Source organism: Arachis duranensis, chromosome 7 (genome assembly GCF_000817695.3).
Source record: "Arachis duranensis cultivar V14167 chromosome 7, aradu.V14167.gnm2.J7QH, whole genome shotgun sequence".
In the NCBI taxonomy this organism is placed as follows: Eukaryota; Viridiplantae; Streptophyta; class Magnoliopsida; order Fabales; family Fabaceae; genus Arachis; species Arachis duranensis.
This window is the reverse complement of record NC_029778.3, coordinates 2,121,459-2,143,705: the sequence shown is the minus strand read 5'-3', so window position 1 is coordinate 2,143,705 and position 22,247 is coordinate 2,121,459. Positions and strand designations below refer to the sequence as shown.

Sequence of the window (22,247 nt, the reverse complement as noted above, 5' to 3'; positions counted from 1 at the left end):
GTATTGTAAACAGAGAAGTAGTACTATTACTGGACACAACATTTTAATTATAGAGAACAACCTAATCAGACTGATCAAATAATTGATTAAGAATTAAAGTATGTAAAGTATTCTCCATCTTCACCGGAGTTTTATCCTCTTATTTCTAACTAAGTATAGATGGTTTAATTTTCGTTTGGAATATAACAACATTTCCAACTTGCATTAGGAGTTGGGACCAGCTATTACTTGATGATGGATACCAGAGAATTAGTATTTTTTTTTTATCAAACTATTTTAGATTGACATTACTTAAAAAAAGAAGAAGAAAAAACCAATCAGATTGTGTTGGAGATATTCCTAATAGTTTGGCAATTGTTCTAATATAATTACTAAAAGAATGAACAATCAAAACACCTTACCTCCTAACCGCTAAACAAAAAATCAGATGCGTGCTCATATAATATCCATGCATAATAATGATAGTTGTTCTAGTCTTTGCATACTTGGAAGGTGCAAGTGAAGAAGTTTTGGACAAAGAAACTTACACACACACACACAGATATATATATATATATATATAAGAAAAAATACTTTGAAAACAGAATTCACTTGCAACATTTCTTACAGCTATAGAACAAGTACTTACTATAAATATTGTCAAGACTTGTAGACATCCATATAGTAAAAGTACGACACTAAATTTAACAAAACATACAAAACACAACAGCACAAGACATAAACTTATTACAAATTTACATTGCAACAAAAAGCTGAAACAGAGTTGTTCTTGCACGCCGTCGGTTTCCACAGCTCCTCCTTTTGGTCCTTTTACCTCCAAAGAGGACCACTAGCCATTCAGGCTTTCCAATTGAGAAAACACAAAATCCCAATCCTATTCCAAGTACCATTCCAAATGCATATCCTATTGCCACTGGTTTCCAACCAAATCCAAATTTGTCTTCAGCCTCAGAAGATGGACATTGTTGCAAAGGGACATTGTTGTTGCATTGAATTGACAATGGAAATCCACATAACCCCATGTTTCCCTCATAGGAATCGTTTGAAAATGTATCAAACTGTTTTCCTCTGGGTATTGGTCCCACCAACTGGTTTTGGGAAAGACTCAAGACTTCAAGAAAGTTCAGATTTGCCAATTCAGTAGGAATATCCCCAGTAAGCATATTTGAGGAGAGATCCAATGATTCTAGATTTGTCAAATTTCCCAAAGAGTGGGGAATAGGACCAACAAGTCTGTTATGAGAAAGATTGAGGCCTATGAGTCCATGAAGCTCCCCAAAATCATCTGGAATCTCTCCTTCAAATTTGTTTTCTGACAAATCGATAATTGCAAAGGCATATGGAATTTTCGTAAAAGTAAGACTGACTCTTTTAATTGTTGCAACCATAGAACTGTCATATTCTGTTCTGGCGTCAATAATATAAGACAAAGGGCTTTGCACATCATGAACAATCTTCATGGCTCGAAAATTTTGTATGTATGCTTTTGGTAATGAGCCGCTAAAGTTATTGCATGATATGTCAAAAATAATCAAACTTGCAAATATCTTTTCAGATTTCAAATTTGCAATCTGACCGTACAACTTATTGCCTCGTAAGACCAGTATTTTCAAATCTGATAGATTCTGAAGCCAATTGGGAAATGTGTCCTCAAATTGATTGTTACCGAGATCCAAATCCACAATTCCTGAGCATTTGGACAAAGATTTCGGCAATAGACCTTCGAAATTGTTGCCATTGAGATTCAGTGTAGTAAGACCCAGAAAGGTATCTGGCAAAGTTCCATGAAGTTTGTTCATTTGTAGATCCAAATCTCCAAGGGATGAGGTATTGGCAAGGCACTGTGGAAATGTTCCTGTGAATTTGTTGTGGGACAAGTTGATAACATCCAAAGAGGTTGCATTACAAAAGAAGGAAGAAATGTCATCAGCCATCGAGTTGAAACTAAGATCAAGGTATTCAAGTCGATACCATGGGAAATGGTCCATCAATGTAAAATTGTTGTGTGCGAGATTCAAATAAGTTAATGAATCCATACCATGTATCCATTTGGGCACTTTTTCCTGAAGACTATTGTTGTACAATTCAAGATCCTCTAAATTTGGAAATTTTCCTGAGAATTCCGACCAACCAGTAATATTGCTAGAAAGCAACTGCAGTGCCCACAAATTGGAGAAAGTGTGATTAACACTTGTTTCAGATTTTAGCCATAATGAGCTACAACCTGAAAGGCAAAGATACTCCAAGTTTTGAAGCTGAGAGAAGAGTGGGAAGTGGACAATACCGCTCCAATTGTCTGAAGACAAGCACAAATGAGTAAGGTTGACAAGATGGAAAATCGATTCAGGAAAGTTTCCTTGGAGTTCATTGTTGCACAAATCTAAATGCTCCAAGGAATAAGATGTAATTTCACTTATGTGCCCTCTGAATCTGTTATTTGATAGATCTAAGTATCTCAAAGACTTTAGGGATAAGACCCACTGAGGGATTGTCCCATTTAATAAGTTGCCTGGTAAGGATAATTGAGTGAGGTTTAAAAAGGCTACTTTGTCGGGTAGTGATGCCTCAATTTTATTATTAGAACAATCTAAGAAAGAGAGTTGAGTTAAGGCAAATAACGAGGATGGCAACTTCCGTTGGAAATTATTATCCCAAAGGTGAAGGGATTGCAAGTTGGCTAGCCTATCAAACACATTTGGAATTTGACCACTAAGCATATTCTGTGAAAGATCCAAGTAAACAAGATGATGAAGTTTTGAAAGAAATGATGGGAACGAACCAGTGAATGCATTGAATGAAAGGTCCAAGTGAGTGAGATGATGAAGGTTTGAGAGAAATGATGGCAATGAACCATTGAATCCACCTCCATAAGTTCCAGACAAGTACAAAGAAGTTAGATGTGTGAGGTTAGAAAAGGAAGAAGGGATTTGTGATCCTGAGAATTGACATGATGAAAGATCTAAAAAATTAAGAGAAGTATTGCAATTTAACTTTGGAACATGGACTTGAATGTTGCTATTTCCAAATAGACTGAGCTCATATAGATTGGGTAAACAAAGAATGTGACTTGTCAAGTTTCCGCTTATTCCTGTAAAAACAAGACTAAGAGTAACCAAAGAGAAAGAGAAAGACCAATTGGACAAAGGGTTTGGTGTTAAGCTAATGGAAGACATGTCTGTATGATCCAATACAATCTCACGTAAAGCTGTTGCATTTTGCAACATTCTTTTCCAAGTTGTTTCTTTCCACATCAAATCATCATTCAAAGAGAGATCAAGTGATTGTAATTTGGAAAGGTGTGAGATTTGGGAAGGAATTTCACCTTTGAATTCACATTTAGATAAATTCAAGTGTGTGAGACTCACAAACCTACAAAACTGAGATGACAATGGAGAACCATCAAAATCATTGAATGCAAGGCTGAGTGTTTGGAGATGAGTAAGATGAAAAAGAGTGCTATTGGGATTCATATTACCTACAAGAGCACCACAACTGAGATCGAGGCCAATCACGTGACCAGACACAGAGTGGCACGTGACACCCATCCATGAGCAGCAATCTGTCCCATTTTCCCACGTACTCATCTTTGGATAAACATGGGGGCACTCATCCCCATAATAATATTCAGAAAATGAAGTGTTAAAAATGAATTCGGTCTTAAAGTGAAGCAAGGCAGAGCTGTCTTGGAAATGGCATAGATGCGAAGACAAACATACAAAATGGAACATCATAAACATATGAACACACAACACCACTCTAACAACCAACAACATCAAATATCCCATTGATTATTGATTCAAGCTTTTGCTTATTGTATGTATATATGGCTTACTTGAAAATGGTATTGGTATGTCACTCATCGATTAGGATCCATCTATTTATAGATATTTTTTCTAGCTGGAATTACAAGCACCTATACCCAGCCAATGCATGATTTCTAGATTAAAAGCTACAGCTACCAATAATATTCATACTATTCCAATCTATCAATGTCCAACACTAATTCATAATTTAAGTTTAGTTTTCTTCTAACCCGAGACCCACGTAATTTTATTTCCATGATAGAAGGCATTTGTGGATGAACTTAACTTGACTCACCAAGCATTTAATTTGTCCAAATTAAGACGGATAGTAGAAGCTAATATAAAACCAAGGTCAATATTGTTATTATATATATGTGGAAATGAATGGGCATGGGTAGAAAAAGAAGTTCATGACAAAAGGGGCACGATCCAAGTCCATGTTCATTGTCAGAAACAATTCCATTTGATTACCATCCTCTCCAGTTTTTTTAACAATTGATAGAATCCAGTGTGATCTATCACCTTTGATTCTATGAGTGAGACCAGAAATAAATAAGAGAGAGAACACAATGAATGGTTAGATTGAACACTCGATACCATCCAGTTTTTTTCTCACTGGAGAGGATCCACTCCCCCTTTTGTTTGGGCTAATTGAGTATTATTTATACTAGAGGTTTTTTAAATATTCATTAATAGTATAATTCAGTTACAATTTGTTTTGAAAAAGTAACATACATAGGATTTGTTATAGAGATGGAAATGAAATTAAGGGTGAAAATAAAAAAATTAATGTGCTTTTAATGCAAATTTTCTTATATAGTAATCATCTACTAATATATTTATGTTAATTAAAAAATTAAATTGGAAATATATATCCTTTGGGATAAAATAGATTCAAGATCCAGTCTCTATTTATATCCAAATTATTTTTGTTTACATTCGGAATTGTAATTTATTCTTCTATTATGTTTTATTCTATTTTTTTTCTTTCTCTCTCATTCATTATTGTTAATGGTGAAGACGCGCAGAAGACAACAGTGCAGGATGGGTGTCCATATAGAATGGGAAGTTTGGAAACTACGTGAAAATAATGTTATTTGATTAGTTAGTGATGAGAATAATGGACAATTGAGAAAGAAAGTGGAAAACAAGTGCATGCAAATTCCACAAAGTAGAACCCACTACGTACGTGTAGAAGAAATGTTCATTTACTTTGAAAATTTCGCAACGTCTTTGGCGGGATTAATTGATGGTGAAGACTCACCTGCAATTATCAGGATCTGAAATTAATAGTTGAGAACCAAAATGAGACTTGTGTATCGTGCAGGCGATAAACTAATTATATATAGTATATAATAAATATTAAAAATATTATATTTTATAAAATTAAATTAAATATGTATAAATTAAAGTTAAATTTAAAAGGTGTTTAGTTTAAAATAATTTATAGTACAAAAAATTTAAATGTTAGAGTTATATAAAATGACATTTTTATTTGATTGTTTGATTTTTGCATTTGTTTTGGTTGATGGAATTAGTCTTCTTACGTAGCGCTCGTCCTTATTTTTCTTTATTCGTTATTGTTAGAATGGTTGCTTTCATCTTTCTGATCGTAGATTCTTGTGAAAATATGTTCTTTATGAATTGTTGAATTGTATGCACTTTCTACTGTGTTGTTTCTTTCATCTTTGCATGTATGTTCTTCTTCCGAAAATGTGTCTTGAATTTGTATAGTTTTCTTTCTCCTTAATCTCTTGATGTGCATGCAGTTTTCTAATAACATCAACAATAAAAAGAACAAAAATGTGTAGAATTTTTTTTAAATAAGTTATTTTTAATAAGAATAATTGAAATAATATAAAATGAAATTATCTGTTAATATTTTTTTTTGATCCACTTTGTCTGACTATGTCTCAAGTGATACAAATTTAAAATAGTGTTGAAAATGTTCAATTTAAAAATACAATGTAAAAATACAATAAATATGTTTGTTTTGTACCTTTTCATCTAATATAATCATTTCTAAGTAAAGAAATTATTTTTTCATTTGTGGGTGTTCATGTTTCTCATAGACGAACCACACGAACTTTGATAAATCAATTGTCTGTTTGTTTGGTGATATTGTCCAAAGAATGATACTCCATTAAGTAAGTTTGAGATGTTGTGTAGTGCGAAAATAAATTTTTTCTGCTAAATTTGATGTTATTTGAAGAAATAGTGATAAGCTATGATGCATGGACACTGACACGAACGCGGGACACGACACGACACGGGAGATGCCGACACGCGAATTTTAAAATCTTACATGACACGGGAACACGCATACATATAAAATATAAAGTATTTTTTAGATAAACCGTAATGATATTTTAATATTTTATTGATTTTAAAGTATACATTAAGAATAAGACCAGACACATTGACATGTGATGATATTTAAGTGTGTTCAAGTGTGTTCGGAGAAGATTTTTTATTTTTTATTGAGACACGGTTTGGACACAGCAGACACGCGTGTCGGACGAGTGTCGGTGAGTGTCGTGTCCAAAATGTGTCCGACACGTAGACACGGCAACTCAGCAAAGTGTCCGTGCTTCATAGGTGATAAGAGACTTATGTAAGTAGTTCAAATAGTATGAAATTTGAATATTTGTAACGTAAAATTTATTATGATTAATAGATTATTATGATATTTGTAATATGGATGTTTATTACGGCTGATTTTTTTTTATATGGAAGAGATATTGGTGTTTTTTTGGAAAATGGGATTATTTGGTGTAATTACAGATAGGTGGATTTTGTAGGTAAAAAGTCAACACGTGGGGGGCGTGGTGCAACACGTGGCAGCATTCTGGCCAACACGTGGGGGGCGTGGTGGACACGTGGCAGCGTATTGTGCAACACGTGGGGGGCGTGGTGCAACACGTGGGGGCGTGTTGGACGAGTTCCACAATACTGTAATACACTTCAAATATCAATATTCAACCAAAACACCATCTCCCTTTCCATATTAAAAATAATTTCTGGTTTATTACATTTAATGAGTTATTTATAAAAATTAATAAATAAATTATTGGGGTTATAAATTTATTGTATTATTTATAACGGTAAAATATAATAAATATAGGAATATGGATTCTTGTAGGCTACAAATTTGGTTAGATATTATTAATTTCTAATTATTGTCATTGGTAATTTTGCAGCCTAATTTACATATATTTCTATTATTTGTATGTTTTTGTATATTTTATTTTTTTACTAATTTAAAAATAATAGTTTATTTGGCAAAAAATAAGTGATTAATTCTATAATTTTGTCAAGTAAACGATGTTGCTGACATGTCATTAATAAAAAAAAATATCTTAAAAATAATATAGATTCATTTACTTTAATTTATTAAGAATAGATAAATAGATTATTAAATTTATAACGTCTTTGATGAGAAATTGATTCTATTCTACCCAAACCTTATCCAGAATTAGACTCACTGCATACAGGTATAATGAAATATAATAGAATTTTATTTAAAACTGTAGGAATAATAAATATTTATTTAATTAGAATTGAATGAATGCACTGTGTAGTTTTTTTTTTTCCTTCTTCACTCGATGTTATTTAATAAAAATCATCATATCAACTATTAACTTTAATAATAATCTGGTATATTATCACATAATCACAATAAGAAAATTATTAATTTAAAATTATTGGATTACACAAAACAGTGAGAATTCAATACGATCATTGCATAATAATAGTCTCAGATTATTTTATTTTATATTTTTGTGGTATAAATTATAGCTTCTCTATTTTGTCGGCTTAATTATATTAATTAAATAGATCAGAAAAACATATAAGATATTGAATAATGTATTTGAAAGGTGCAAGAAGCAATTTTGGAGTAAGAAAGAACCACTTATATGATCAAATCACAATTTACTTGCAACATTTCTAACACTATAGAACAAGCACTTACTATAAATATCATCAAGATTTATAGACATGCATAAATTAAAGTAAAATAAAAGTACAACATCAAATCAATGCAGAGTTGGGTTTTGAAGTGAAACAAGGCAGAACTCTCTTCTGGATGGCATGAATGAGAAGACAAACATGCAAAGTGAAACAGCATAAATATGTGCACACACACCACCACTCTAACAACCACCAACATCATTATTGATTATTCCTTTATGGTTTTATGATCATAAATCAAGATCCATGTATTTATAGCCGAATTGGAATTACAACCACCTATACCCGAACCCATCACATGCATGAATTACATATTGAAATCTGGTATCGAATTAATTAACAATTAAGAAGCACTTCTCACATTATGATTTCTTTGGTTTTCATTTATGCAATATATGGTTCTAGAAGTTATTGAGCTACCTGTTTGGCAAGATTTGACACAAGAACACAATATTAGGTATACATTACTTTATATGCATCTCTTTGTGCCAATGTCAAAAACCTAAGGCCACAAAGGTAGGAGGCAAAAAAGCCATTGGAGTACAATGCTAGTTAAAGTCTATCAAAATATCAATATTTGATTGTATTACTGGTTTGGCTGTATGGTTTATGAATGAATATGACAGTGCCTCTTAACTGTCTTAAGAGGGCATATAGTTCTTTTTATATGAATGCCTTTTTTTATCATAAGATTTTTTATTCCTTTTCAACACTGTTTATAATTATTTATATGTTTATTTATTTATTCTTTCTTAAGAAAGTACTACAGTTGGAGATATGGCTCACAAGCCTGCATATTTCGTACCCGGTAACTTATTCTATCTTGTGTTCGCACAAAATATACTAGAGGTTATAGACACAAACAAGTTCAGTAGGTTTAATCATATGATTTAATTTTGAACAGTCTTTACATTTTAAATTCAGTAGTTCATTTGAAATTATATTATGACTTTGTGCTATATTTGCTTAAAACATTTGAGTTTGTTATGAAAATGGTAGTTGAGATGTAAATCTCATCCTTAGTGTAAATCAGTCAATTTGTGGTTTTATGAAGCTATTGGGTTATGCTTGATAGCAACACACTTATATCTGTTTTATTGATTTAGAGTGTTTGGCGAATACATTCTTATTAGTTGTTACTGGTATTTTCAGATTCAATGTCCGTTTGGAATCTTCTTAGAGAGTTTCGAATCAGGAAGGTTCACATGGCTGTTGTACTTAATGAGTATGGCGGAACTGTGGGGGTCTGTAATCTGCATATAAGTTCTAGAAGTCTTCACCTTGTGATGCTTACGGAATCTATATATATATATTTCTATTTACAGATTGTAACTCTTGAAGATGTTGTTGAGGAAATTGTTGGTGAAATCTTTGATGAAAATGACTCAAAGGTAAGGCTTAGTATAAGTCATTGCACTCGATTCAGATATTAGTGGCTTATTACGCATTTCTCGCATTATATGTAGGCTATTATTAGCCTTTAACTTTTCCTAGTTCTTACTTGTTTAAATCTATATGGCCACAACTCTTTGCTGCTTAATGATGACATGCTGATTTACTATAAGAAAACTTCTTTATGTACTTTCGGGGCGATTCTACAGGAGGAGATTCAGAAAAAAACTGGTTACATAGTAATGCGAGCTGAGGGTGTATTTGACGTTGATGCGAACACATCTATTGATCAGCTCTCTGAAGATTTGAACATCAAGATGCCAGAGGTTCTTTACTTTTGATTTACATATTTATCTTCAGCATCTCAACTTGTTAATAGGTCTAAAACAAAAGATTAAGTAGTTTGGGGATTTCACATTAGAACTTAGAATATAATTGGTATGAACCAATTCTTTTAAAAGCTTAAACTATTATTTTTTGGGTGACTAAAGCTTAAACTATTATGTTAAGTTGTCTGTAGTAGTTTGGAACATTTGTGCATTTGCTATATTTTGAAGAGACTTATACAGTTAAGGTTAAATAGATTTTATATGTTAATTAAATGTGCTTATTAGCAGTATGGTAAATCTGTTTTAGAATTTCGGGTCTCTTAATATATATAAGTTGCTGCTACTATTTAGGGACACAACATTTTAATTCTAGAGAACAACCTAATCGGACTAATCAAATAATTGATTAAGAATCAAAGTATGTAAAGTACTTTCCATCTTCACCAGAGTTTTATCCTCTTATTTCTACTAAGTATAGATGGTTTAATTTTCGTTTTGAATATAGAGACATTTTCAACTTGCACTAGGAGTTGGGACCAGCTATTACTTGATGATGGATACCACAATTAATGACTTTTGTTTATTACTGCACGAGAATTAGTATTTTTTTTTTTATCAAATCATTTTAGATTGTCATCATAAAAAAAAAGAAGAAAAAAACAATCATATTGTATTGGAGATATTCCTAATAGTTTGGCAATTGCTCTGACATAATTACTAAAAGAATTAACAATCAGAAAACACACATACATATACATATATTTTGAAAACAGAATTTACTTGCAACATTTCTTACCACTATTGAACAAGTACTTACTATAAATATCGTCAAGACTTGTAGACATCCAAAAAGTAAAAGAAAAATACGACACCAAACTAAATAAAACATGGAAAACACAAAAGCACAAGACATAAACTTATTACACATTTACATTACAACCAAAAGCTGAAACAGAGTTGTTCTTGCACGCTGGCGATTTCCACGGCTCCTCCTTTTGATCCTTTTACCTCCAAAGAGGACCACGAGCCATTGAGGCTTTCCAATTGAGAAAACACAATATCCCAAGCCAATTCCAAGTACCATTCCACATGCATATCCTATTGCCACTGGTTTCCAACCAAATCCGAATTTGTCTTCAGCCTCAGAAGATGGACATTGTTGCAAAGGGACATTATTGCATTGAATTGACAATGGAAATCCACACAACCCCATATTTCCCTCATAAGAATCAATTGAAAATGTGTCAAACTGTTTTCCTTGAGGTATTGATCCTTCAAGATGGTTGTTGGAAAGATTAAGTAAATATTCCCATCAAGCATATTTGAGGAGAGGTCCAATGATTCAAGATTCGTCAAATTTCCCAAAGAGGGGGGAATAGGACCAATGAGGTTGTTATGTGAAAGGTTGAGGCTTTTGAGTGCTTCAAGCTCTCCAAACACATCTGGAATCTCTCCTTCAAATTTGTTTTCTGACAAATCGATAATTACAAAGGCATTTGGAATTTTAGTAAAAGTAAGACTGACTCTTTTAATTGTTGCAACCATAGAAATGTGATATCCAAATCGGTTGTGAACATCAGACCAATTTGTTCCAATATAAGACAAACCGCTTTGCACATCATGAACAATCTTCATGGCTTGAAAATTTTGTATGTATGCTTTTGGTAATGAGCCGCTAAAGTTATTGCATGATATGTCAAAAATAATCAAACTTGGAAATATCTTTTCAGATTTCAAATTTGCAATCTGACCGTACAACTTGTTGCCTCGTAAGACTAATATTTCCAAATTTGATAAATTCTGAAGCCAATTGGGAAATGTGTCCTCAAATTGATTGTTACCGAGATCTAAATCCACAAGTCCTGAGCATTTGGACAAAAATTTCGGCAATAGACCTTCGAAATTGTTGCCATTGAGATTCAGTGTAGTAAGATCCAAAAAGGTATCTGGCAAAGTTCCATGAAGTTTGTTCATTTGTAGATCTAAATCTTTAAGGAATGAGCCATTGACAAGGCACTGTGGAAATGTTCCTGTGAAGTTATTGTGAGACAAGTTGATAATTTCCAGAAAGGTTGCATTACAAAAGAAGGAAGAAATGTCATCAGCCATCGAGTTGAAACTAAGATCAAGGAAGTCAAGTTGATACCATGGGAAATGGTCCATCAATGTAAAATTGTTGTGTGAGAGATTCAAATAAGTTAATGAATCCATACCATGTATCCATTCTGGCACTTTTCCCTGAAGACTATTGTTGGACAATTGAAGATATTCTAAATTTGGAAATTTTCCTGAGAATTCCAACCAACCAGTAATATTGCTAGAAAGCAACTGCAGTGCCCACAAATTGGAGAAAGTGTGATTAACACTAGTTTCAGATTGTAGCAATAATGAAGTACAACCTGAAAGATAAAGATACTCCAAGTTTTGAAGCTTTGAGAAGAGTGGGAAGTGGACAATACCGCTCCAATTGTCTAAACACAAGTACAAATGAGTAAGGTTGACAAGATGGAAAATCGATTCTAGAAAGTTTCCTTGGAGCTCATTAATATTGCACAAGCCTAAATACTCCAAGGAATAAGATGTAATTTCCCTTATGTGCCCTCTGAATCTGTTATTTGATAGATCTAAGTATTTCAGAGACTTGAGGGATAAGGTCCACTGAGGGATTGTCCCATTCAATAAGTTGCCTCTTAGGTCTAGTGTAGTGAGATTTAAAAAGGCTACTTTGTCAGGTAGTGGTCCCTCAATTTCATTATAAGAACAATCCAAGGAAGAGAGTTGAATTAAGGCAAATAATGAGGATGGCAACTTCCTTTGGAAATTATTATACGAAAGGCGAAGGGATTGCAAATTGGTTAGCCTATCAAACACATTTGGAATTTGACCACTAAGCGTATTCAGTGAAAGATCCAAGTAAACAAGATGAGGAAGGTTTGAAAGAAATGATGGGAACGAACCAGTGAATTCATTCCCTGAAAGGTCCAAGTGAGTGAGATGCTGAAGGTTTGAGAGCAATGGTGGGATTGAACCATTAAATCCATTTGCAGACAAGTGCAAATATGTTAGATGTGTAAGGTTAAAAAAGGAAGCAGGGTTTTGTGATCCTGAGAATTGACACGATGAAAGATCCAAAAAACTAAGAGAAGCACTGCAGTTCAACTTTGGAACATGGACTTGAATGTTTCCATTTCCGTATAGCTGGAGCTCATAAAGATTGGGTAAACATAGAATGTGACTAGTCAAGTATCCTCTTATTCCAGTATTACGAAGACTAAGAGTAACCAAAGAGAAAGAGAAAGACCACTTGGACAAAGGGTTTAAGCTAATGGAAAACATGTCTGTCTCATCCAATACAATCTCACGTAAAACTGTTGCATTTTGCAACATTCTTTTCCAAGTTGTTTCTTTCCACTTTAAACCAGAATTCCAAGAGAGATCAAGTGACTGTAATTTGGAAAGGTGTGAGATTTGAGAAGGAATATCACCTTCAAACCCACTACTAGATAAATTCAAGTGTGTGAGACTCACAAACTTACTAAACTGAGATGACAATGGAGAATAATTGAAAAAATTGAAAGCAAGGTTGAGTGTTTGGAGATGAGTAAGATGAAAAAGAGTGCTATTTGAATTCATATTACCTACAAGTGCACCACAACTGAGATCAAGGCCAATCACGTGACCAGACACAGAATGACACGTGACACCCATCCACGAGCAGCAATCTGTCCCATTCTCCCACGTACTCATCTTTGGATAAACATGGGGGCACTCATACTCATACTCATACTCATACTCATAATAATATTCAATAAATGAAGTGTTAAAAATGAATTGAGTCTTAAAGTGAAGCAAGGCAGAGCTTTCTTGAGAATGGCATAGATGCGAAGACAAACATGCAAACTGGAACGTCATAAACATATACACACACAACACCACTCTAACAACCAACAACATCAAACACCCCATTGATTATTGATTCAAGCTTTTGCTTATTTTATGTATATATCTCTTACTTGAAAATGGTATTGATATGTCACTCATCAATTAGGATCCATCTATTTATAGATATTTTTTTAAACTGGAATTACAAGCACCTATACCCAGCCAATGCATGATTTCTAGATTAAAAGTACAGCTACCAATAATATTCATACTATTCCAATCTATCAATGTCCAACACTAATTCATAATTTAAGTTTAGTTTTCTTCTAACCCGAGACCCAGATAATTTTATTTCCATGATACAAGGCATTTGTGGATGAACTTAGCTTGACTCACCAAGCTAAAACTAAGGTCAATATTGGTATTATATGTGGAAATCAATGGGCATGGGAAGAAAAAGAAGTTCATGACAAAAGGGGCACGATCCATGTCCATGTTAAGAAATAATTCCATTTGATTAGTCTTTTTTCTTTGGACAGAATATTTACTAGAGTGAGACCCGCGCAATGCGCGGAGAGTAGATTATTTATACTATATAATATATTTTAATAAATGTTATATTAAAAATATTTTAGAGAACATATTATAAATAAATTTTGAATTTATTTATTTTTAAAAAAGACATAGGTTATTTATATTAGAGTTATACAAAACTGCATTTTCTTTTTTTTTCATTTTTCGATTTGCATTAATGGCTACACTTTATTTTTTTTTTACGGTTTTTTTTGTTTGTAAATAATGAAAAAAATAAATGAATGAGAATGAAAAATATATGAAAATGTTATATTAAATTTAAAGAATTTTTGACCATTAGTATAAGAGATTAAGAAATGAAGAATAGTAAGAGTCTTAATATGTATAAGTTGTAGAATTTGAATATTTGTAACTGAAATTTTTTATAATTATTATTATTATGACACTTTTAATGTATGTTTATTGCATTTAATTAGTACTTGATATTTCAATTGAATAAAAATAGATAAGAGTTTTTTGTTTTAATTTTTTTAAACATCTTACTAAATAGTGATTGGTTGATTTTCCTCTAGCGATTTTGGGTATTAACTCTTCCGGACATGGTCAAAGAATGATAATCTATTCTAAATAAATTGTGGAAGCAATACTGCACATGTGAAATAACAATTTGAAAAAGAGGAACACGTAAATGTAAATTGTGGAAGAAGTACTCCAATAACAATTTATAATTTGATGATGAAATATTGCAATCGATAGTATATAAAATCTTTAGGAAGATACTTGAGACAAATTTCCTACATTGACGGCGCCGAATAGTGACGTTGGTCTGAGACCCAGAATCGAGCTCTGGCAGGAAACCGCAAGAGGAGGAATGGAGTTTGCTCTGGTTTCTGCAATTTATGCAATGCGGCTCCGCCGGAGATGGACATCGCGATGTACAATTTGTTTTGAGGAAAAAATAATGGCTTATGAGACCGGAAGAGGACGGAGGAAATAAGATCTTGGTATGGAGATGTGCTAAGAGGATAAGGGTTTGAGAAAGGTAATAAGCTCTTTGGTTTTGAGAACTTTTTGTTGGGGTAAATGTTAAGTTGTGTTTTTGTTGTTTTAGAAATAAGGATTGATTTAGAAAAAGTTAATTTGTTGGTTTTTATTGTATTTTTTAGTTGTTTTTTGTGTTTTTTTTTATGTGAAAATAAAAGTTGATTTGGCAAGATTTGAGTGGTGGATTCTAAAATTTTGCCAAGTAAGCGTTAGTGCTGACATGACGATAGTAGAAGAAAAGAAATAATTTAAAAAGAGCAATGCTAGGGGACCAGCAATTTTTGTGATTGTTAGCCATCAACTAGCCATCAATGATGATTTGATGGTGTGAGATTGGTGTGAGATTTCATCCAATGACTCACCTTCCTCTGCTAATTACATGCTGGTCAAAATTCAACAAAACTGCTGGTCCCTTAGACTTTTCCATTTAAAAATAATGTGAATAAACCTATATACCTACTTTTATATATTAAGAATAGATTGAGCTTTTTGTTTGGGCTAGAATATTGATTAGCCTATGAATGAGTCAAATGAGAAATTAGTTGGAGTGAGAGACTTGTATAATTTCTCTATTTGTTTTATATTTCTTTTTGGGCATGATAGCTGTGGTCTGTGGGTCATGGAGTAAGAAACTTGACTCTTTTGTTTTCAAAAATTTTCTTCTTGTAATTATACTCCCTGAAATATGCCATAAAGAAGCAAAATATACTACTATGAGTATAATTAATTAATTACAACAAGAATAAACAAAGATCAGTCACCAAAATAAAAACGAATAAACAAATATTTTTGTCATGATTAAATCTAGAAAAAGACCTTGTCCTAGACTAATATATTATACAAACTACAAAGCAACATTACCGAATCAATGATATGTTCACTCAATATCAATATCATCAGTTAAATTTTTTAAAATTATTTTAAATTATAGACCACATTAAATTATAAATTTTTAATTTTAAATTTTAAATTATAAATTTTAAACTCTAATTTAAAAAATTAAAATTAAAAAAATTAACTAATATTAAGAAACTAAAAATTAATTTCTATATATCACTGTAAGTTTTTCGTCACAAAAATTAAGGACCATTCATAAAGTAAGCAAGACTATATAAAAGATTTTTCTATATATAATTTTCAGGCATTAATAGTCAAAGACTATTCAAAATGAACATTTTATTCCGACCCTTCAACAACGTAATCCCAAATCTTCCCCCATTATATTCCCCAATTCATCGACCTAGGATTTGTGATTAACAACGATATGCACTACTTCAATTATGATCGAATGCTTTTGGAGAATAATCTAAATGCTTTGTTCCTATTATTTTATAACTAAAATGAAAAAAATATATATTTAATTTGTAAAGAATATAATGTGATGATCAAGTTTATCAATTTCACCCAACCCGTCTCATATTTTTTCCATTCTCTTGCATGTATATATAGATTATCTCTTTCAGTTTTTTCTTTAATTTTCGCCGATTCATTGTTGAAGTAAAAGAAAAAGATAAACTATTAAATCAAAAGTTTATATTATTGACAAAAATAATTCAAAAAATACAACCAATAAATAAGCCACGAAAAAATAATTAAAAAAGTGACAAAAATCTAAAAATAATTGTAATGTTCTTATTATATAGTAATTTAATTACGTTAATAAGAAAATTAAATGGAAAATATTCTTCAGATCAAACAAAATACATTGTGAATTTTTCATATTATTATTGTTACCTGTTAATTACTATAGATTAAGATTAAGAGTAACTATTAAAATCTTTTTTGGAGCTCTAGATATTATTTTATAAATAATACTTATATTATTACATTTATTTATATTAGCTCCCCAATCCCCATAGTGAAGCATGCATTGAAGGAAGGGTTGGAAAAATTGTACATTTCTTTGAAGACTTTAACAGCGTATTTGCCGGGATGAATTGATGTTACGATATTGCTTATTGTAGGGCCATAACCACTTTCAATGTGTTGCTTTCTATTCCATAGCCAATAATTTAGTTAATACATTCATATCCTGTTTATTGCATTGAGTGGACAGTTTTTTCACAATAGATGAAAATCATTATGTTACTAAATACATTTTTCTATCAAAACTTTTCAATGACACAAGAATCATGCATGTACACCACTAGTCAGATTGTAAACCATTTGAATAAAGTGAGAAAATTATATACTCTCACAATTTTGTATATATTGATTTATCAGAGAACAAATTTGAAGGAGAGATTCCAAATGTTATTGGAGAGGTTCATGCACTCATAGCACTCAACCTTTCCCATAATACACTCATTGGTTCTATTCCTCAATCCATGGGATTTTTGACACAACTTGAATCATTGCACCTCTCATCGAATATGCTCACAGGTGAGATCCAAATGAATTGACCAATTTAAACTCTTTCCAGCAACCATCTTAATATAAATTAATGGATATATGGCATAATGGCATAATAGATGCATGTCTTGTTGCACACTTTTTGGGACCATGAAACACTGTCAAGCTCTTTTTGCATGTTTGGTTGCATTGTAATATTTATATTTTCTAGTGCTTCACATCTCAAATACTTTCTCACAATAGCATACCTTTTATAAACAATACATATTGAACTCTTTTAATCATTAATGTAAAGTACTTTTCATCTTCACCGGAGTTTTATCCTCTTATTTCTAACTAAAGACTTGTTTGGGTGAGCTTCTAACAAAAAATTCTTTTTCGAATTATCTTTTTTTAAAAGATCTTATGGAGAAGTAAAAGTAATTTTATGTTTAGATATTTCATGCAAAAAGATCTTTTTGTCTATCAATTATGTTTGGATATAACAATATAAAAATATTTTTTTGTTTATTTATTACATGAAAAACATCTTTTTTCTAAGAAAAAAAAAATCTTTTAAAAAAAGATGTAAATTACAGCTTCTCAAAAAAAATATTTTTTTTATTTTTCTAGTGCTTTTACTTTTACTACTAGAAATTTGCCAAATACGCTAAAAAATAAAAAAAAATTTCATTGAAAAAATATCTTTTTTTAACAAAATAATAGCACCCAAATAAACACTAAGTATTGATGGTTTAATTTTTTTTTTTTGAATATAGAAACATTTTCAACTTGCATTGGGAGTTGGGACCAGCTATTACTTGATGATGGATACCAGAGAATTAGTATCTTTTTATCAACTATTTTAGATTGACATTAGTTAAAAAAAGAAGAAAAAAACAATCAGATTGTATTGAAGATATTCCTAATAGTTTGGCAATTGTTCTAACATAATTACTAAAAGAATGAACATTCAAAATACCTTACCTCCTAACCCATAAACAAAAAATCAGTTGCATGCTCGTATACCCATGCATAATAATGATAGTTGTTCTACTCTTCTAGATACTTGGAAGGTGCAAGTGAAGAAGTTTTGGACAAAAAAAAAACACACATATATAAACTTTGAAAACAGATTTCACTTGCAACATTTCTTATAACTATAGAACAAGTACTTACTATAAATATCGTCAAGACTTGTAAACATCCATAAAGTAAAATAAAAGTACGACACTAAATCAAACAAAACATAAAAAAACACAACAGCACAAGACATAAACTTATTACACATTTACATTACAACCAAAAGCTGAAACAGAGTTGTTCTTGCACGCCGGCGGTTTCCCCGGCTCCTTCTTTTGGTTCTTTTATCTCCAAAGAAGACCACAAGCCATTGAGGCTTTCTAATTGAGAAAACACAAAATCCCAATCCTATTCCAAGTACCATTCCACATGCATATCCTATTGCCACTGGTTTCCAACCGAATCCAAATTTGTCTTCAGCCTCAGAAGATGGATATTGTTGCAAAGGGACATTATTGCATTGAATTGACAATGGTAATCCGCATAGCCCCATGTTTCCCTCATAAGAATCATTTGAAAATAGGTCCAATGATTCAAGATTTGTCAAATTTCCCAAAGAGTGTGGAATATGACCAATGAGGTTGTTATGTGAAAGGTTGAGGCTTTTGAGTGCTTGAAGCTTTCCAAACACATCTGGAATCTCTCCTTCAAAGTTGTTTTCTGACAAATCGATAATTGCAAAGCCATTTGGAATTTTTGTAAAAGTAAGACTGACACTTTTAATTGTTGCAACCATAGAACTGTCATATTCTATTGTGTCGTAACTATTAAACCAATCTCTTTCAATATAAGACAAACGGCTTTGCACATCATGAACAATCTTCATGGCTCGAAAATTTCGTATGTATGCTTTTGGTAATGAACCGCTAAAATTATTGCATGATATGTCAAAAATAATCAAACTTGGAAATATATTTTCAGTTTCCAAATTTGCAATCTGACCGTACAACTTATTGCCTCGTAAGACCAGTATTTCCAACTTTGATAGATTCTGAAGCCAATTGGGAAATGTATCCTCAAATTGATTATTACCGAGATTCAAATCCACAAGTCTTGAGCATTTGAATAATGATTTCGGTAATAGACCTTCGAACTGGTTGCCATTGAGATTCAGGGTAATAAGATGCTGAAAGGTATCTGGCAAAATTCCATGAAGTTTGTTCATTTGTAGATCCAAATCTTTAATGGATGAGCCATTGACAAGGCACTGTGGAAATATTCCTGTGAATTTGTTGTGGGACAAGTTGATACCTTCCAGAAAGGTTGCATTACAAAAGAAGGAAGAAATGTCATCAGCCATTGAGTTGAAACTAAGATCAAGGTGCTCAAGTCGATACCATGGGAAATGGTCCATCGATGTAACATTGTTGTGTGAGAGACTCAAATATCTTAATGAATCCATACCATGTATCCATTCGGGCACTTTTTCCTGAAGACTATTGTTGTACAATTCAAGATAATCTAAATTTGGAAATTTTCCTGAGAATTCTGACCAACCAGTAATATTGCTAGAAAGCAACCGCAGTTCCCTCAAATTGGAGAAAGTGTAACTAACACTAGTTTCAGATTTTAGCAATAAAGAACTACAACCTGAAATATAAAGATACTCCAAGTTTTGAAGCTTTGAGAAGAGTGGGAAGTGGACAATACCGCTCCAGTTGTCTGAAGACAAGAACAAAACAGTAAGGTTGAAAAGATGGAAAATTGATTCTGGAAAGTTTCCTTGGAGCTCATTGTTGCACAAGTCTAAATACTCCAAGGAATAGGATGTGATTTCAGTTATGTGCCCTCTGAATCTGTTATTTGATAGATCTAAGTATCTCAAAGACTTGAGGGATAAGGCCCACTCAGGAATTGTCCCATTTAATAAGTTGCCTGTTAGGGTTAAGTCGGAGAGATTTAAAAATGCTACTTTGTCAGGTAGTGGTCCCTCAATTTCATTATAAGAACAATGCAAGGAAGAGAGTTGAGTTAAGGCAAATAATGAGGATGGCAACTTTCTTTGGAAATTATTATACGAAAGGCGAAGGGATTGCAAATTGGTTAGCCTATCAAACACATTTGGAATTTGACCACTAAGCGTATTCCTTGAAAGACCCAAGTAAACAAGATGATGAAGGTTTGAAAGAAATGATGGGAACGAACCAGTGAATGCATTGACTGAAAGGTCCAAGTGAGTGAGATGTTGAAGGTTTGAGAGCAATGATGGGATTGAACCATTGAATCCATTTCCAGACAAGTCCAAAAAAGTTAGCTGTGTGAGGTTAGAAAAGGAATCAGGGATTTGTGATCCTGGAAATTGACACGATGAAAGATCCAAAAAACTAAGAGAAGTACTGCAATTCAACTTTGGAACATGGACTTGAATGATTTCACTTCCATATAACTTGAGCTCATAAAGATTGGGTAAACAGAGAATGTGACTAGTCAAGTATCCCCTTATTTCAGTACCAAGAAGACTAAGAGTAACCAAAGAAAAAGAGAAAGACCAATTGGACAAAGGGTTTGGTGTTAAGCTAATGGAAGACATATCTGTATCATCCAATACAATCTCACGCAAAGCTGTTGCATTTTGCAACATTCTTTTCCAACTTGTTTCTTTCCACATCAAATCATCATTCCAAGAGAGATCAAGTGATTGTAATTTGGAAAGGTGTGAGATTTGGGGTGGAATTTCACCATTGAATTGACAATGAGATAAATTCAAGTGTGTAAGACTCACAAATCTACTAAATTGAGATGACAATGGAGAATGATTGAAAAAATTGATAGCAAGGTTGAGTGTTTGGAGATGAGTAAGATGAAAAAGAGTGCTATTTGGATTGATATTACCTACAAGTACACCACAACTGAGATCGAGGCCAATCACGTGACCAGACACAGAGTGGCACGTGACACCCATCCATGAGCAGCAATCTGTCCCATTTTCCCACGTCCTCATCTTTGGATAAACATGGGGGCACACATCCCCATAATAATATTCAGAAAATGAAGTGTTAAAAATGAATTGAGTCTTAAAGTGAAGCAAGGCAGAGCTCTCTTGGGAATGACATAGATGCGAAGACAAACATGCAAAATGGAACATCATAAACATATACACACACACCACCATTCTAACAACCAACAACATCAAATACCCCATTGATTATTGATTCAAGCTTTTGCTTATTGTATGTATTTATGTCTTACTTGAAAGTGGTATTGGTATGTCACCCATCAACTAGGATCCATCTATTTATAGATATTTTTTTAGCTGGAATTACACCCAGCCAATGCACGATTTCTATATTAAAAGCTACAGCTACCAATAGTATTCATACTATTCCAATCTATCAATGTCCAAGACTAATTTATAATGAAAGTTTAGTTTTCTTCTAACCGAGACTCAGAATGCATAATAATAAAATAAATGAGAAGATAATTTTATTTCCATGATAGAAGGCATTTGTGGATGAACTTAGCTTGACTCACCAAGCATTTGATTTGTCCAAATTAAGACGGATAGCAGAAGCTAAAACTAAGGTCAATATTGGTATTATATATGGAAATCAATGGGCATGGGAAGAAAAAGAAGTTCATGACAAAAGGGGCACGATCCAGGTCCGTGTTAAGAAATAGTGAAATACTTCCATTTGATTAGTCTTTTACTCTTTTTTCTTTGGACAGAATTTTATTGGCCTTTTTTTATTGGGCTAGAATATTGATTAGCCTTTGAGTGAATAGGTGGAGTGAGAGGCTTGTATATTTTCTCTGTATTTTTTTTGTTGTTTTATATTTGTTTATGGGTATGATAGCTGTGGTCTGTGGGTCATGGAGTAAGAAACTTGACTATTATTTGTTTGAGAAAAGGACAAATATGTCCTGACTTTTTGTCCCG

At 32.5% G+C, this 22,247-nt stretch overlaps 3 protein-coding genes across 3 annotated transcripts in view; 1 reads left to right on the top strand and 2 right to left on the bottom strand.

Annotated features, from left to right (window-relative positions):
- Positions 1–573: 573 nt before the first annotated feature.
- LOC107496262 (receptor-like protein 54) overlaps positions 574–22,247 on the bottom strand; it is a 103,136-nt gene continuing 81,462 nt past the window's right edge. The window contains exons 2-3 of the mRNA XM_021127074.2: positions 11,392–12,981; positions 574–1,720 (exon numbers count right to left, since the gene is read on the bottom strand). Coding sequence (XP_020982733.2) covers positions 735–1,720; positions 11,392–12,981 — 2,576 coding nt within the window. The 3' untranslated portion in view covers positions 574–734. The remainder of the gene's footprint in view (positions 1,721–11,391; positions 12,982–22,247) is intronic.
- Positions 8,540–9,651, top strand: LOC107496287 (putative DUF21 domain-containing protein At3g13070, chloroplastic). The gene is made up of 4 exons (XM_016117507.3): positions 8,540–8,583; positions 8,928–9,019; positions 9,101–9,166; positions 9,377–9,651. Exons 1-4 carry the CDS (start codon positions 8,553–8,555, stop codon positions 9,506–9,508), a joined length of 321 nt encoding a protein of 106 aa, XP_015972993.1. The 5' UTR covers positions 8,540–8,552; the 3' UTR covers positions 9,509–9,651.
- Positions 18,483–21,603, bottom strand: LOC107496260 (receptor like protein 27-like). The gene has a single exon (XM_016117474.3). It carries the CDS (start codon positions 21,510–21,512, stop codon positions 18,579–18,581), a length of 2,934 nt encoding a protein of 977 aa, XP_015972960.3. The 5' UTR covers positions 21,513–21,603; the 3' UTR covers positions 18,483–18,578.

Coding starts and splice junctions, on each gene's coding strand:
- LOC107496260 (XM_016117474.3), bottom strand. CDS start 21,512: ATGGGGTATTTGATGTTGTTGGTTGTTAGAATGGTGGTGTGTGTGTAT.
- LOC107496287 (XM_016117507.3), top strand. CDS start 8,553: ATGGCTCACAAGCCTGCATATTTCGTACCCG. Junction 8,584..8,927: donor GCCTGCATATTTCGTACCCG/GTAACTTATTCT, acceptor TGGTATTTTCAG/ATTCAATGTCCGTTTGGAAT. Junction 9,167..9,376: donor TTGATGAAAATGACTCAAAG/GTAAGGCTTAGT, acceptor GCGATTCTACAG/GAGGAGATTCAGAAAAAAAC.